Source organism: Oncorhynchus nerka, linkage group LG10 (assembly GCF_034236695.1).
Source record: "Oncorhynchus nerka isolate Pitt River linkage group LG10, Oner_Uvic_2.0, whole genome shotgun sequence".
Lineage (NCBI taxonomy): Eukaryota > Metazoa > Chordata > Actinopteri > Salmoniformes > Salmonidae > Oncorhynchus > Oncorhynchus nerka.
In genome coordinates, this window is record NC_088405.1 from 19161194 (window position 1) to 19178610 (window position 17417).

The following is a 17417-nucleotide window of genomic DNA, read 5'->3' on the forward strand; positions in this document are numbered from 1 at the left end:
GGCAGTGTGACCTCTGCGGCCACAGATGGTGCACAAGCGGAAACCCCCTCCGGTCTCCCTGCGCACCGCCCCTCCCAGCTCCATGGGTATCGGAGATGGGGTGCGGGAGGATGGAACCACCAGACCCCGATCTGGATGTCCGCGAGTATTCAACAGGTTGTCCAGCCGGATGGACAGGTCCACCAGCTGGTCGAAAGTTCGGTAGAAGTCGTGACACCCAACATGATTACTCTCACCTGCACACCATTGTGTTCCCTTAACTAAATGCTATGCTTTCCAGGGTTGTGTACAGTTGGGTAAAAAAAATATCATATATATATATAATAGTCCAATTAGAATTATTCTAAGGTGTGCCCAGCTGGACATGATCATAGGCTGGATGCCTTATCACTGTACTGTAAGTGTGACATCATGTATGCAAGAGTTTGGTTTTCTACTGATGATAGACTGTCCTGTATCTTATTCTTGTTGGTAGCTTAACCTATGGATGGAGCTATGTCTACTTAGTTTATTCTAAAGGGGAAACAATCGATTATTATTTCATCAACTTCTTATTTCTTCAACATCACACAATTGTGTTTGAAATTAAGAACCCCCCCTTCAAAACCAAACGACAGACTGCTATGTATAAAATATTTATTATAAATAGTATTTTACATATCATTACAAATACTCTCATTTGTGCTTACAATAATTACATGTACAGTATCATTACAGGGAACGTATGAGTATCGTGACATTACTGTCCTCATGATATATTTATATTAATGTTTGATATTTTAGTAACACTTTACTTGAAGGGTATCTACATAAGCACTTCATAACATATGTATAACCCATATACAGCACATATACAGTACCTTTACTAAATGCTTATGACAACTACAGTAGGTCAAAAAATATGTTCATTATGATTGTGTTAAAGTCCTTATATACTGTTGGTACCCTTAAAGTAAAGTGTAACCAATATTCTCTCTCTCTCTCTCTCTCTCTCTCTCTCTCTCTCTCTCTCTCGCTATGACATTCCAAAGTAGTATGTACATACATAGTGCCACTAGGCAGCAACCCTGAGCTGACCACAAAAATAGTTTAATGTTGTTTAAACTGGTCTGAAGTAATCATGCTCACATGTTTTAAGGAGTGCAACAGAGAATCAAGTTTAAGGGTTTTTTTGGTGCTCAGGGAGTCTGGGCCGTTAAACAAGGTGTTGGTGATGATCAGGTTTTACTGACCAGGCTCATGCATGGAAGTTTGCATCCCAAATCGCACCCTATTCCCTATATAGTGGACTTATTTTGACCAGGTGACCTGTTCAAAAGTAGTGTCCTATATAGAAAATAGGGTGCGATTTGGGACGCAGACAAGGAGGCAGACAAGCACTAACTGAATAGCTGGTAGGCTCTTTCTCAATTGTCTAAAATGTCAGTTCTCTCATAGCTTCCTCTAGTTTATTACACTGATCTGAAAGAAGTGACCAGGTTAAAGCTAGCCTAATGACCAGCGTCCACCATAAGGTTTTAACTGTCTTTCCAATCAATGTAGATAAGGGGGAGGAACCTAGGAGAGCCCCAGATTACCCACAATCGAATCGTGATGCTATCCATCAGAGCTCTCTATCAATTGATGTTCTAAACAACCCTTCCCCTCTGTGATGTCATCACAGTAATAAAACCCAACACATAGGGATCACCCATTAATGCAGGCGAACGCACTAAGCCAAGAATAAATACTTCTAAAAGTTTAGCATCAAATATTGCACACATGCATCAAGCAGCTGGCATGAGAATGTACATCAAGTTTCCATATAAGTGTGGTAAATGCATTATTGATGTACATTTGATGATGTGATTTCAGATGGAAACATATTGAAGAATAAAGTTACATTACATCAATATGCACCAACCAAATGACATCATTGTTGTAGTTGCCCATGGTGGCCATATTGGGACACTTAACAAAAGCATGCTATAATATTTAGAAACATTTGAGCATTATAATGCATAGAGTACAGCCTCATTTTTCTCGTTCAAACAACACCCCCTTACTCAGGCATTGGCCCATTAAACATTACTATACCGTATGTCAAGCTAAATGTGTTCAAAAATAAACAAGCTATCCTCTCTTCATGTTCACTTCTCTGTATCATGGAGACCGTGAATCTAGGCCAAAGTTAAGGTATGTTTAAGTAAAGTGTGTGCATTTTGTTTCCAATTTACTAGAAAATAGTAACACATTGACACCAATAGGGGTCATTCGGGTCAGCAGTAAACAATCATAACTGTATAGGTTACAGGGTACCACTTTACTTAACGCCAACACGGATAATGCATGATGTTGTTATAATGCATTATAAGACTTGCAATATGCATATGATCCTTGCAATGTCTTATCTCATAGTGATCCTTAATACATAACAACTATTTTCAGAAAGAAATGCTTTATATAAATGCATAACATAGCCTATAACAACACATTTTGAAGGGTCATATATGCATATGACAAGTCATAAAGCACTATACATATTGGCTTTACGTAGTGTGCTTCTGTTGACTACAATTAATATCTGTCCAGGATCGGAATTATACTATTCATAATTATTGCTAATATTGTCTGTAAGTGAAGACCCTCCACATTCCATGTTGTGTATGGTGAAAGATAAACGTGGTAACATTCATAAGTCGTAGTTTCCTTCAGGTTCCAGCATGAACAAATCCTCAAAATGTAGCCTAATGTAATACGATCACGATATGGGTTGGATTTTGTTCACGCATTGTAATCGCAGGCAGTTACAGCAGAGATATGATTTTTTGCTCTTTTACTACATAATTAATTGAGTGCAGTGTTGCAGCTGTCTATGTTTGTAGCCATCTGCGGAATTTGTAGCACAATGCAGCCATTATGTACCCCAATGTAGCCATTATGTAGCGTTATGTAGCCCAATGGGAACACTGAACCGTGGAGACCTCCCTTAAGACTGATAATGAACTACATATAAATGTACTGAAGCTGGTTTATTGAACCCAACTCACAGGATTGGTAACCTTGCCAGAGACCTGAAGATTCACGTTAGCTACCCAAACTAATGCCGAGGCTTGAATACAGGCTAACACTGTCTTGTTGCATGCAAGAGACTGGGCACGAATGCCAGTTAGTCCCATATAGTCACAGGTGGAACTCTGGCAGCAGTTAACAGCAAGATCATCATCATCATCAAACTGTATATTAAGATGACACTGCTAGGATGTGATTAGTTATGTTAAACTCACTGAAGATGTGAACACAGTGGTTGAGAACTTTGGCACTGCTAGTTTCCAATTAGTGACAGAAGGTCATCTACATGTCCTATGTATCTGTGCATGTCCCGTGTAATCATGTCCTGTGTACCTATTTAAAACATTTACATTGGTTACTAATTCACAGGCCTCAAAGTTATGTCTGCCTTTGATATTCAGCAATGGAGTTCACAGTACTATACAGTAAGCTAGCCTACGGCAAGCTGCAGGGCCAAACAGTACTGAAATGAATGTATGTTTAACAATGCGAGTCATGCAGCAAGTCATGCTTTGCAGTGAAGTATTTTTTTGTAGGAAGACACAGTTACAAATGCCATCGGTTAGATGAACAAAAAAAACTAAGAATCAGCTAAATAAAGCAACCTCCTCCACATGCAAACAGCTCAACATGGCGAGGTGGAGTGTTGTTAGTGCAACTGAAACAGTTCAGAGACATTCCCAGCACTGGAACCATCGGCCAAGAACACTGACCAAGCAGTCAACAAAAGGTGGTTGGATGTTGGTTACTTGGCTATGGATATCATATTGAATAGAGAACTGCTAAGACATACGGTGATGGTTGGTCAGTCTGAAAGGGGGTTGGATGATTTATAGCAAGTACAAAGCTCAGTGTGCAGTACCACCTGTTTTGAATGCATGTATAGCCTTTTTGCATTTATAAAGGCAACCCCCCCCGAGGTACACAACATGACCAAAAGTATGTGGACACCTGCTCGCAGAACATCACATTCCAAAATCATGGGCATTAATATGGAGTTGGTCCCCCCTTCGCTGCTATTACAGCCTCCACTCTTCTGGAAAGGCTTTCCACTAGATGTTGGAACATTGCTGCAGGGACTTGCTGCCATTCAGCCACAAGAGCATTAGTGAGGTCGGGCACTGATGTTGGGTGATTAGGCCTGGCTCGCAGTTAGCATTCCATTTCATCCCAAAGGAGTTTGACGGGGTTGATGTCAGGGCTCTGTGCAGGCCAGTCGAGTTCTTCCACACCGATCTCGGCATCCGTTTCTGTATGGACCTCGCATTGTGCACGGGGGCATTGTCATGTTGAAACAGGAAAGGGCCTTCCTCAAACTATTGCCACAAAGTTGAAAGCACAGAATCATCTAGAATGTCATCGTATGCTGTAGAGTTAAGATTTCCCTTCACTGGAACTAAGGAGCCTAGCTCAAACCATGAAAAACAGCCCTTACAGTTGACCAGGGCAGGGCAGAAATTTGATTAACTGACTTGTTTGAAAAGTGGCATGCTATGACAGTGCCACGTTGAAAGTTACTGAGCTCTTCAGTAAGACCATTCTACTGCCAGTGTTTGTCTAGGGAGATTGCATGGCTGTGTGCTCAATTTTATACACTTGTTAGCAACGGGTGTGGCTGAAATAGCCGAATCCACTCATTTGAAAGGGTGTCCACATACTTTTATATATATATATAGTGTATCCAGAAAGTCTTGTAAAGTATTACAGGGTGATAGAATGACATTGTGAATACATACAGAATCTATTGTACACTGGTGGCACAAAGAAAGTAAAATATGTATTCACCCCTTATAGATCATCTGAGAACCACTGATAGATAGTGATCCCACTGGAGATCTACAAGGATAATGAAGGTGAACAATACAACATTCATCGCTGCTCTGCTCTTACTCCATAGACTGGTAAAAAAAATAAAGTCTCTACCAAAATATACAGCAGATGTGCGCGAGCAGACTAGCACAACACAAGCGTACAGGAGTATAGGTGTGAACCTGTGTCTGTAGGTCACAGAGGGTAGCCAAACCCATGGTGGTCTTAAGGTCACTGCACTGTGCCTTGAAACCCTTTCACCACACTCACCCCAGAATCTTCAAAGTGACCAACAGGCTCAACTCCAAGGTTCCATGGCCCACAGGGGTAAAACCACCAGGTTCTCTTAAAATCAACAGCATCGTAGCGTCATCATCTGCTGCTCTTCACAGGCATCAGCAAGGTGAGGGCTAAGCAATGGCCTCAGCTGAGACACGCCAACAACTTGCAACATCTCTGACCCTATGACTAAATTGCCCAGCATTGGGACAATAAAGATTTTCTGAATCTGTTAACCATCTTCACACACTCAACATAAGCCCCTCTGCTTCTACGAAAATATGTCCTCCTTGTCCGAGTCTGGCGAGGTGGGTCTGGAGATCTCAAAGAGAGGCTTGGGGGAGCTGGGAGCTCTCCTTTGAGCCTTGAGGAGCTTCAGAGCCTCTGCTAGCTGAGTCTCCAGGCCGGCCATGCGGGTGTTCAAGGCCTTCAAGTCTTCTTTGAGCTCCAGCTTGAGCTCCAGGAGGGAAGCATGGAGAGTCTGCTCTGGGATAGGGTAGAAGGCGTGCTGCTTGGCCACCTCAGGGGGTACCACAGGGCTGCGGTCCTGTGGCGTGTTGCCCGTGGTTCGGGCGCCGTCCCCCACGTTGTCCAGGCGCAGATCACTCTTGGTAATGCCGCTGTCGCACGAGCCGGTTTTCTTGAGCGAGGTCTGGGACTCGTGGGCTGCCCCTGCCTTGGTCCGTTCGGGTAGCGTCTCCATGGACTCGGCTTTGGACACCTTGGAAATTAAGAATATAATGTATTAATGCAGATGGCTGGAGAGCTAATGCCAGGATTCAATCGGAGTTTGGGAATCCTGGTCTAAATATGTTATGTTTCTCGTTATACCTTGTTCCAGTTGGACTCCTTGAAGCGACCCCAGCCTTTGACCTTGGCTGGCTCTGACAATTGGAGAGACGGGGCCTGGAGCTGGGCTTTTTCTGAGGGGCCGGAGGTTGTGGACGCCAAGATGGAGATTGAAGGAATGGGCGTGGCTGGACTTTCGGTGACGGTGACAATGCTGGTGGTGGTGATGATTTCATGGATGGGAATGGGCTCAACATAAACGGTCTGGCCTCTCTCCAGGTCATCGGATGGGTCAGCCCGCTCCTGATGTACACGGGCCTCCTTCTGCTGCCGGAACCGCTGGAAGAGCCGACGGACCGGATGGTCCGGCGGGAGGTTGAGGGGCGCCTCATTCTTTCGTCTCAGGCGCTCCTCCTCCTCTCGTTTCACATCGCTGATCTTTCTGAACACAATCTGTAGAGAGACAACAGGCTCTTGATTAGTTCAATTCAACTATGACCTCCATCCTGTGTTATGTAGCTCATGTTGTGCATTGGGTGGTATGTCTAAGCTAAGCTATCCGGAGATTGCTGAAACTAACCAATAAACCAGAAGGTGCACTTTCAAATAAAATAAAAAATAAAATAAAATTGGGTCAATCAACTAAGTGTAGGTAAGTGAAAAAAACGTCAATGTGTTTCTGCACCAAATTCAGCTCTGTTCGATGATGAGCTTCTCTGACAGTTAAGACTAGCACACAGGTAAGTATCTATAGTAGGTAAGCATGGAAGTGCAGGTACAGTGCATTACTAATTTAATCCCATCAGACTGAAAACACAGCAAATAATGCCTTTTAAGGAATCCCTCAAAGGAAATATAAACGACTCAATCATTATTTAGCAGAACTTTAACCAAAACACAAAGCAGCTATTTTTGATTATTCTGGGTGACATTTAGAAAAAGATTGTTGTATTTATGTTGATACACTATTTTACACAGCAAATGTTGTCCATGTTGTCCCACAAATTACATTACTTTAACCATTCATGGTCAACACATTTCTTAGGATTTGTAAATATATATTCATAAGGAAAAGCACACGCAAAATATCAAAGTTCTATGCTTAGTATTTTCATTTATTTAGAGCCAGCACAAACACCTAACGTTTCAACTAGGTATTTTTCAAGGGTGTGCTGTGTGAGAAAACTCCTGCAGTCTCTATTCATACAAGTTTGAGTGAACAACAATTGGCAATAATTGGTCGTTTCAATTAGACAATTGGATAGCAATCAATTAGTAAGTCACAGTTGACAATACTTTTTCGACATACAATATTTACAAAAGTCTACATACACAATACATTTAGACAAAATCATAAGTCAACATGATATTGGGGCGGCAGCGTAGCCTAGTGGTTAGAGCGTTGGGCTAGTAACCGGAAGGTTGCGAGTTCAAACCCCCGAGCTGACAAGGTACAATTCTGTCGTTCTGCCCCTAAACAGGCGGTTAACCCACTGTTCCCAGGCCGTCATTGAAAATAAGAATGTGTTCATAACTGACTTGTGGTTAAATAAATTTAAAAAATATTGATAGGGCATGTTTTTCAAAGCAACGCTCCCATGACTTGTGCAAAGGCAAAACAATATTGTTAAAAATAAATCAAAACATGGCCATGATACATAAAAAATAAAGGTCTGAGATCGATTTCCTCATTAAAGGGATACTTTAATGGCAATGAGACTCTTTTCTACTTGAGCCAGATGAACTTGAAAATGCCATTTTTATGTCTCTGTGTTCAGTATGAAGAAAGAGGCAGCTTTGCCAGCCAATGCTAACTAGCATTAGCGCAATGACTGGAAGTCTATGGGAAAGAGAGAGCTAAAGAGGTAGAGAAAGATGGATAACATATGCAATGGAGTTGAAAAATATGAACTACAGGCAATCAGTGTTTGAACAGGAGATATTAAACAAAGTATTGATGAAAATGAGCTCATCTTATGATGTTCATTGCAAAAATGTACTTATTGATTCACTGGACACACACACACACACACACAAAGACTGAAATATTAAACAACAAATAGATTAGTATGGCTATCCTCACATCTATGGAGACAAAGAATTAGCAGCACATTCTAGATTGCATTTGAAAACTATTACATTTGAGTGAAACCCCAAACCCTGCAGACATATGCGAAATGCATATATGCTTATAACAAGTTATAAATCATTATACCTGCAAGCTTGTAGAAAAGTTTTACCCAAAAGTCCAATCTACTGGTTTATCATTAGTAGTTTGTTAAACTACTTCACAACAGGGACAGAGCCCCACCTGTTTAGCTAAAAAAATATATATATATACAGTGCATTCTGAAAGTATGTTCCCTTTACCCACATTCTGTTATGTTACAGCCTTATTCTAAAATTGATTAAATAAATACAAATTCCTAGCAATGTACACACAATGCACCATAATGACAAAGCGAAAACAGTTTTTTTTTTTTTTGCAAAAACAGAAATAACTTATTTATATAAGTATTCAGACCCTTTGCTATGAGACTTGAAATTGAGCTCAGGTGCATCCTGTTTCCATTGATCATCCTTGAGATGTTTCTACAACTTGACTGGAGTCCACCTGTGGTAAATTCAATTGATTGGACATGATTCGGAAAGGCACATACTATATAAGGTCCCACAGTTGACAGTGCATGTCAGAACAAAACCCAAGCCTTGAGGTTGAAAGAATTGCCCGTAGAGACAGGATTGTGTCGAGGTACAGATCTGGGGAAGGGTACCAAAAAAATGTCTGCAGCATTGAAGGTCCCCAAGAACACATTGGCCTCCATCATTCTTAAATGGAAGAAGTTTGGAACCACCAAGACTCTTCCTAGAGCTGGTTGCCCGGACAAACTGAGAAATTGGGGGAGGAGGGCCTTGATTAGATTAGGGAGGTGACCAAGAACCCGATGGTCACTCTGACAGAGCTTCACAGTTCCTCTGTGGACAGCCATCTCTGCAGTACTCTACCAAATAGGTTGAGACAGAAGCCACTCCTCAGTAAAAAGCACATGACAGCCTGCTTGGAGTTTGCCAAAAAGGCACCTAAAGACTCTCAGAACATGAGAAACAAGATTCTCTGGTCTGATGAAACCAAGGCCATTGGACATAACCATTACACAAGAAGTTAGAAATGGCAAAATCCATGAATGCTGAGGCACGACTGCAGCCTTGGGTTTGAACCCAGGATGTGTGACCAGGAGATCCGTGGGACAGCGCACGATTGTCCCAGCGTCGTCTGGGTTAGAGGAGGGTCTGGCCGACCAGGATTTCCTTGTCTCATGGTGCTCTAGCAACTGCTTGTGGTGGGCCGGGCACCTGCAAGCTGACCTCGGTCATCAGCTCGGTGGTGTTTCTTCTGACACATTGGTGCGGCTGGCTTCCGGGTTAAACGAACAGTGTGACAAGAAGCAGTGCGGCTTGGTTCTCGACCTTTGGTAGGAGAGTTGCAGATAAGAGACAAGATTGTAACTTCTGGCCCATGGCGTTGTATGTGAATGTTTATCCTTGATTTTTTTACCCTCTTTTTCTCCCCAATTTCGTGATATCAAATTGCTAAAGTTTGAATACATTGGCCATGCTGTCAATCCAGCATGACTTCTGCCGCGTTCAAAACAACTGGAAACTCGGAACTGGCAAATATCAGACTTCAGTGAGTTCAAGAAAACTGGGAACTCTGAAAGAAACTACCTTTGACTGGGAAAATAATTTTCAACGTTCATCCAACTCGGAAAGTGGGGAACTCCAGCATCTTTCTAGAGCCCAAAAGGACCGCCGCGCCACCACCCTGATCAAGTGAGAACAGCACAACAAGGTAAGTCTAAAAATGTCTTGTAAGTTGCTGCATGAATGATGTAATATGCCAGGGAGATAGCATTACTTTCGTGGCCACAGAATACATAAGTGTATGTTGTGTAGTAAGCTGTTAGTAGCCCATGTGTCTCACCCTAATAATTTGGTCCCTTCCCCCCCTCATAACTTAGCCTACTGTTCTGACTTGGTGGTGCACATGTAGCCTATAGCCTGTTTTAGAGAAATGGTATCGTTGAATATTGTAAGAGCTTTCATTGTCTGCTTATATGCCCCCTTTATTTATCCTACAGTTCTGACCTGGTGTACAGGGAGAATAATGTAAGAGCGATAACTACGTCCGTCCTAGCTCGGATTGCCTCTTATCCGCTCATTGTTCCCTTATGCCATAGTTTGTACATCTCAATTGTCAGTGAAACCACATTTGTTTAAGCAAGTCAGCCATGTCAGCTATGTTTTTTTAAAGGCAGTAAATGAGGCTGAATGAACTGTTTTGCTGCCCCAAAAAATTTGCGGCACTTTGCCCCACCAAGATTTACATGCTAAAATCTGCACAAATATAAATCCCAAACATTTTCTGCTATTATAATTCCTCTTACCAAGTAATGCGTAAAATATCAGATCTCTCTACAGGGTTCTAAGCCTCCAACCCCCAAGCAAAATGATGGTGTCATGAACATCGAAGTCAGAGATGTGGCTTGGCATCTATTATTCAGTGAGCTGCTGAATTGCCAGCTGGCTGCTTCAGAGAACAAAAGCTTCACGTCAATTGGGTATTTTTTATTTTATGTAAGGAGGCAAGCTTAATTTAGGTTAAGCCAGTGACTCTCATCATAGGGTGGGGGGTAATCATGGCAAACACTGTAACTGTAACGGTTGAGGAGGAGTAGTAGGAAGGACGAGGAAGAGTAGTAGGAAGGATCGGAGGACCAATGCGCAGCGTGGTAAGTGTTCATGATATTTATTATAACTCAGAACACTAAAGAACAATACAATAAAGCGACAACGAACTAAACGAAACAGTCCTGTACGGTGAATACACAAAACACAGAACAGAAAATAATCACCCACCACTCAAAGGTGAAACCAGGCTACCTAAGTATGGTTCTCAATCAGGGACAACGATTGACAGCTGCCTCTGATTGAGAACCATACCAGGCCAAACACAGAAATCCCAAATTATAGAAAAAAGAACATTGACTGCCCACCCCAACTCACGCCCTGCCCATACTAAAACAAAGACAAAACAAAGGAACAAAGGTCATAACGTGACAGTAACGTTAACTCTGTCACTAGCCCACATATACAGTGCCTTCAGAAAGTATTAAGCTTTCATAAGTTCAGGAGTAAAAATGTCTTCTACAAGTCACATAATAAGGTGCATGGACACTGTGCAACAATAGTATTTAACATGATTTGTGAATGACTACCTCATCTCTTTATCCCCCACATAAAATTATCTGTAAGGTCCCTGAGCTGAGCAGTGATTTTCAAACACAGATGTAACCACATAGATCAGGGAGATTTTCCAATGCCTCGCAAAGAAGGGCACCTATTGGTAGGTTGGTAGTGGTATTTTTTTCTTTTTTAAGCTGACATTGAATGTCCCTTTGAGCATGGTGAAGCTATTTCTTACACTTTGGATGGTGTATCAATACTAGAGGTCGACCGATTATGATTATTTAACGCCGATACCGATTATTGGAGGACCCCAAAAAAAGCCGATACCGAATAAGTTGGCCGATTTATATATATATATATATATACAGTATATCACAAAAGTGAGTACACCCCTCACATTTTTGTAAATATTTGAGTATATCTTTTCATGTGACAACACTGAAGAAATGACACTTTGCTACAATGTAAAGTAGTGAGTGTACAGCTTGTATAACAGTGTAAATTCGCTGTCCCCTCAAAATAACTCAACATACAGCCATTAATGTCTAAATTGCTGGCAACAAAAGGGATTACACCCCTATGTGAAAATGTCCAAATTGGGCCCAATTAGCCATTTTCCCTCCCCGGTGTCATGTGACTCATTCGTGTTACAAGGTCTCAGGTGTGAATGGGGAAAAGGTGTGTTAAATTTGGTGTCATCGCTCTCACATTCCCTCATACTGACTGGTCACTGGAAGTTCAACATGGCACCTCATGGCAAAGAACTCTGAGGATCTGAAAAAAATCATTGTTGCTCTACATAAAGATGGCCTGGGCTATAAGAAGATTGCCAAGACCCTGAAACTGAGCTGCAGCACGGTGGCCAAGACCATACAGCGGTTTAACTGGACAGGTTCCACTCAGAACAGGCCTCGCCATGGTCGACCAAAGAAGTTGAGTGCACGTGCTCAGCGTCATATCCAGAGGTTGTCTTTGGGAAATAGACGTATGAGTGCTGCCAGCATTGCTGCAGAGGTTGAAGGGGTGGGGGGTCAGCCTGTCAGTGCTCAGACCATACGCCGTACACTGCAATCAAATTGGTCGTCCCAGAAGGAAGCCTCTTCTAAAGATGATGCACAAGAAAGAAAAAAGCAACCAGGTGAGGAGTACAAAGACAAGTGTGTCTTGCCTACAGTCAAGCATGGTGGTGGGAGTGTCATGGTCTGAGGCTGAATGAGTGTTGCCGGCACTGGGGAGCTACAGTTCATTGAGGGAACCATGAATGCCAACACGTACTGTGACATACTGAAGCAGAGCATGATCCCCTCCCTTCGGAGACTGGGCCGTAGAGCAGTATTCCAACATAACGACCTCAAACACACCTCCAAGACAACCACTGCCTTGCTAAAGAAGCTGAGGGTAAAGGTGATGGACTGGCCAAGCATGTCTCCAGACCTAAACCCTATTGAGCATCTGTGGGGCATCCTCAAACGGAAGGTGGAGGAGTGCAAGGTCTCTAACATCCACCAGCTCCTTGATGTCACCATGGAGGAGTAGAAGAGGACTCCAGTGGCAACCTGTGAAGCTCTGGTGAACTCCATGCCCAAGAGGGTTAAGGCAGTGCTAGAAAATGATGGTGGCCACACAAAATATTGACACTTTGGGCCCAATTTGGACATTTTCAGTTAGGGGTGTACTCACTTTTGTTGCCAGCGGTTTAGACATTAATGGCTGTGTGTTGAGTTATTTTGAGGGGACAGCAAATTTACACTGTTATACAAGCTGTACACTCACGACTTTACATTGTAGCAAAGTGTCATTTATTCAGTGTTGTCACATGAAAAGATATACTCAAATATTTACAAAAATGTGAGGGGTGTACTCACTTTTGTGATATACTGTGTATATATATATATATATATATATATATATATATATATATATATATATATATAGTAATAATGACAATTACAACAATACTGAATTAACACTTAATTTAATATAATACATAAATAACATTTATTTAGTCTCAAATAAATAATGAAACATGTTCAATTTGGGTTAAATAATTCTTGGCTTGGCTGGTGTAGGCGGCCAGCTGTGTTGTTGAGTTGCTGAGCAACGGAGATGCTGGGCCAAGTTTTGAACTCTGAAAAAGATGTGAGCATTGTCAGAAATTCTACAAAATGTAGCACCTCTTTGGTTCTCTATTGACACGCGAGAACAATAAATTATAAATGTATTCAAAACTGTTGCCCCTACAAGTCTAATGGTCACTTTACAGATGCTGTAGTCTCGTTCTTATCCAATGCCTTGATATTGAGCTAGGTCTAGGGAACAAATTGTATTTTTTTCCTAATGGTAACGACCCTGGAAAATAATTTCTTAGCGGTCATACAGTATCATATGTCTTGTTGTGTTAACATTTGTGGCTAACTTTAGCTAGAAAGTTAGCTTAACATAGCTAGCACGTTAGCTTAACATACCTAGCAGGTTAATGTAACATAGCTATACAGGTTAATGTAACATAGCTAGCAGGTTAGCCTTACATGGTTCAGTCTAGGGTTAGCAAACATACTAAGTATTTGCAAATTGGTATGGTTGTGGTTAACTAAAGTTGCTAATTAGCTATGATGCTAAAGCTGTCCCGACCTGATTCAAGACGCAACCTTTGGTTTGATAGACATGTGCCTTATACGCTCACCCATCCTCCCTAACCAACCTCCCTACTTTCGTTTCTGTCTAAAGTAACCAGACCATTTGTAACATATCATACGTATCGGAGGTATCGCTTCCAAAAAAGGGTACTATCATAAATCTAGTCGGAGCGAACAGGCTGCACAGGCATGCACACACACACACCTGATTTATCTGATACAAATACAGACAACAATACTGGATGTACAGTATGGAAGCAAACATATTGTACTTTACCCAGTGGAGATTTTAGCATGTAAATCTTGGTGGGGGGATTTTTTTTTGTGGGATTCATTCCAGCAAAGCCCCTACACAACACTAAACAATACATTAATTGCACAATAATGGTGACAAACGGTGCCCACAAACTATTAGTGCCTACATAAAGCTGACCCAACAGCAGAGTCCCAACACCTTACCACCGCTACACCTGGCTATCAGCGGAGCCTTGTCTGGAAGAGAAACAGTTCATTCAACCTCATTTACTGCCTTAAAAACATAGCTGATATGGCTACTGACAATTGAGATGTACAAACCATGGCATAAGGGGACGACAAGCGGATTTGAAATGTACAGCGACAGAATTCAGAACATGAGCCGTTCTTACAGTGTTCTCCCTGTACACCAAGTCAGAACCATAGAATAAATAAAGGGGGCATATAAGCAGACAATGAAAGCTCTTAAAATGTTTGATGATTACATTTCTCAAAAACAATGTAATAGCTACATGTGCACCACCAAGTCAGAACTGTAGGCGAAATTAAGAAGTGAAAATAGACCAAATTATTAGGGTGAGGCACATGGGCTACTGACAGCTTACGGGAACAACGTACACTTAGTATTACTTTCTTAGCTACAGTATACATTTCTCCCTGGCATATTACATCATTTATGCAGCAGCATACAATACATTTTTGGACTCACCTTGTTGTGCTGTGCTCACTTGAACAGGAAGGTGGAGCGACAGTCCTTCGTCATCAAACTTTGTCAAATTCTGCCATTCTCTGGATTTATCGTGCTTTCAAGACAACTGGGAACTCCCCAAAAAAGTTGAATCATGATGATGTCAGTGATCTTCAGGTCATTGTTCTAGAAAGAGGCCCGAGTTCCAGATTTACAATTTCGAGTTGTATCAAATAGAGGTTGACCGATTAATTAGGGCCGATTTCAAGTTCATAACAATCCCGATTACATTGCAATCCACGAGGAAACTGTGTGGCAGGCTGACCACCTGTTGCGCGAGTGCAGCATCAAAAGGACCTTGTGGCTGCAAGGAGCCAAGGTAAGTTACTAGCTAGCATTAGACGTATCTTACATAAAATATTCAATCGTCACATAATCACTCGTTAACTACACATGGTTGATGATATTACTAGGTTACCTAGCTTGTCCTGCGTTGCATATAATCAATGCGGTGCCTGTTAATTTATCATCGAATCACAGCCTACTTCAACAGCCAAACAGGTGATGATTTAACAAAAGCACAATTGCGAAAAAAGCACATTCATTGCACAAATGTACATAACCATAAACATCAATGCCTTTCTTAAAATCAACACACAGAAGTATATTTTTTAAACCTGCATATTTAGTTAAAATAAATGCATGTTAGCAGGTAATATTAACTAGGGAAATTGTGTCACTTCTCTTGCGTTCAGTGCAAGCAGAGTCAGGGTATATGCAACAGTTTGGGCTGCCTGGCTCGTTGAGAACTGTGTTTCTTCCTAACAAAGACCGTAATTAATTTGCCAGAATTTTACATAATTATGACATAACATTGAAGTTTGTGCAATGTAACAGCAATATTTAGACTTAGGGTTGCCACCCGTTCGATAAAATATGGAACGGTTAGGTATTTCACTGAAAGAATAAACGTTTTGTTTTTCGAAATGATAGTTTCCGGATTTGACCATATTAATGACCAAATACTGGTATTTCTGTGTGTTTATTATAATTAGGTCTATGATTTGATATTTGATAGAGCAGTCTGACTGAGCAGTGGTAGGCAGCAGCAGGCTCGTAAGCATTCATTCAAACAGCACTTTACTGCATTTGCGAGCAGCTCTTAGCAATGCTTGAAGCACAGCGCTGTTTATGACTTCAAGCCTATCAACTCCCGAGATTAGGCTGGCAATACTCAAGTGCCTATAAGAACATCCAATAGTCAAGGTATATGAAATACAAATGGTATAGAGAGAAATAGTCGACACGTCATAATTCCTATAATAACTAGAACCTAAAACTTCTTAACTGGGAATATTGAATTACCAGCTTTCATATGTTCTCATGTTCTGAGCAAGGAACTTAAAACGTTTTCTACATGGCACAAATTGCACTTGTACTTTCTTCTCCAACACTGTTTTTGCATTTTTTATTTGACACTAAATATATTTTATTTATGCATTATATTAAGTTAAAATGGGGGTTCATTGTTCGTTCAGTATTGTTGTAATTGTCATTATTACAAATATATATAAAAATCATCCGATTAATCGGTATCTGCTTTTTTTTTTGGTCCTCCAATAATCGGTATCAAAATCGGCGTTGAAAAATCATAAATCGGTCAACCTCAAGTATCAAAGTTCAAAACTAATTTTCCCCAGTAGTAAAAATACATGTTTACACTTCCCAGTTGTCTTGAACTCACTTGTCAGATTTTGCAGTTCTGAGTTAACAGTTGTTTTGAGCGCGGCACAAATCATGCTTCACTGCTAGCATTGCCAATGTTGAATGTTTATCATTTTAAACTCGGAAAACAGACCCTTAATCTTAAGACTTGGGACCACACAGCCAGTCCACTGAATATCAGGCTAATGATTGCTTTGCGGCGGCAGCGTAGCCTAGTGGTTAGAGCGTTGGACTAGTAACCGGAAGGTTGCAAGTTCAAACCCCCGAGCTGACAAGGTACAAATCTGTCGTTCTGCCCCTGAACAGGCAGTTAACCCACTGTTCCCAGGCCGTCATTGAAAATAAGAATGTGTTCTTAACTGACTTGCCTGGTTAAATGAAGGTAAAAAAATATATTTAAAAAAAAAATATTTAAAAAAATGATTGCTTTGCAATGCTTGCAGTTAGCCACTGATTCCTTCCAAACCACTCATTGTTGAATTTGCGATTTCCAACTTGTTGTGTAATGTTTATGTCCAATAGCTGATGAGCACCGATACTTTTTATCTATAATTTCTCTTCATTATTTCTCTTCATATGGGGATTAAAAAGGATTTGCCAGTTGATTGTCGACTTGATTCATGATGATCACCGCTAGCTAAGATTTTCCAAGCTCTACCCTTAGACTTGGTGGTCACATAGTGTCCTCATGAGTGGCAGAATACTGAGCCAATCATGGCGCAATGCTCTGTATTTTCTGCTGGCTTGCCCCACCACCACAGAAAGCACTGAGCTAGACTGAAACACCTGCATTTTGGAGCTGCCTTACTCAAGAAAACAAAAAAAGAGACCATGTTTGTAAATTTTTATTTGATTTAACTAGGCAAGTCAGTTAAGAACAAATTCTTATTTACAATGATGGCCTACACCGGATGACGCTGGGCCAATTGTGCACCGCC

The 17417-nt window shown here is 41.3% G+C and overlaps 1 protein-coding gene across 1 annotated transcript in view; it reads right to left on the reverse strand.

Annotated features, from left to right (window-relative positions):
• Nucleotides 1-635: 635 nt before the first annotated feature.
• The window catches only part of LOC115134974 (potassium voltage-gated channel subfamily H member 1-like), an 87602-nt gene continuing 70820 nt past the window's right edge, over nt 636-17417 (reverse strand). Inside the window, exons 13-14 of the mRNA XM_065023098.1 lie at nt 5971-6381; nt 636-5860 (exon numbers count right to left, since the gene is read on the reverse strand). Of these exons, the coding sequence (XP_064879170.1) occupies nt 5411-5860; nt 5971-6381 (861 nt within the window). The 3' untranslated portion in view covers nt 636-5410. The remainder of the gene's footprint in view (nt 5861-5970; nt 6382-17417) is intronic.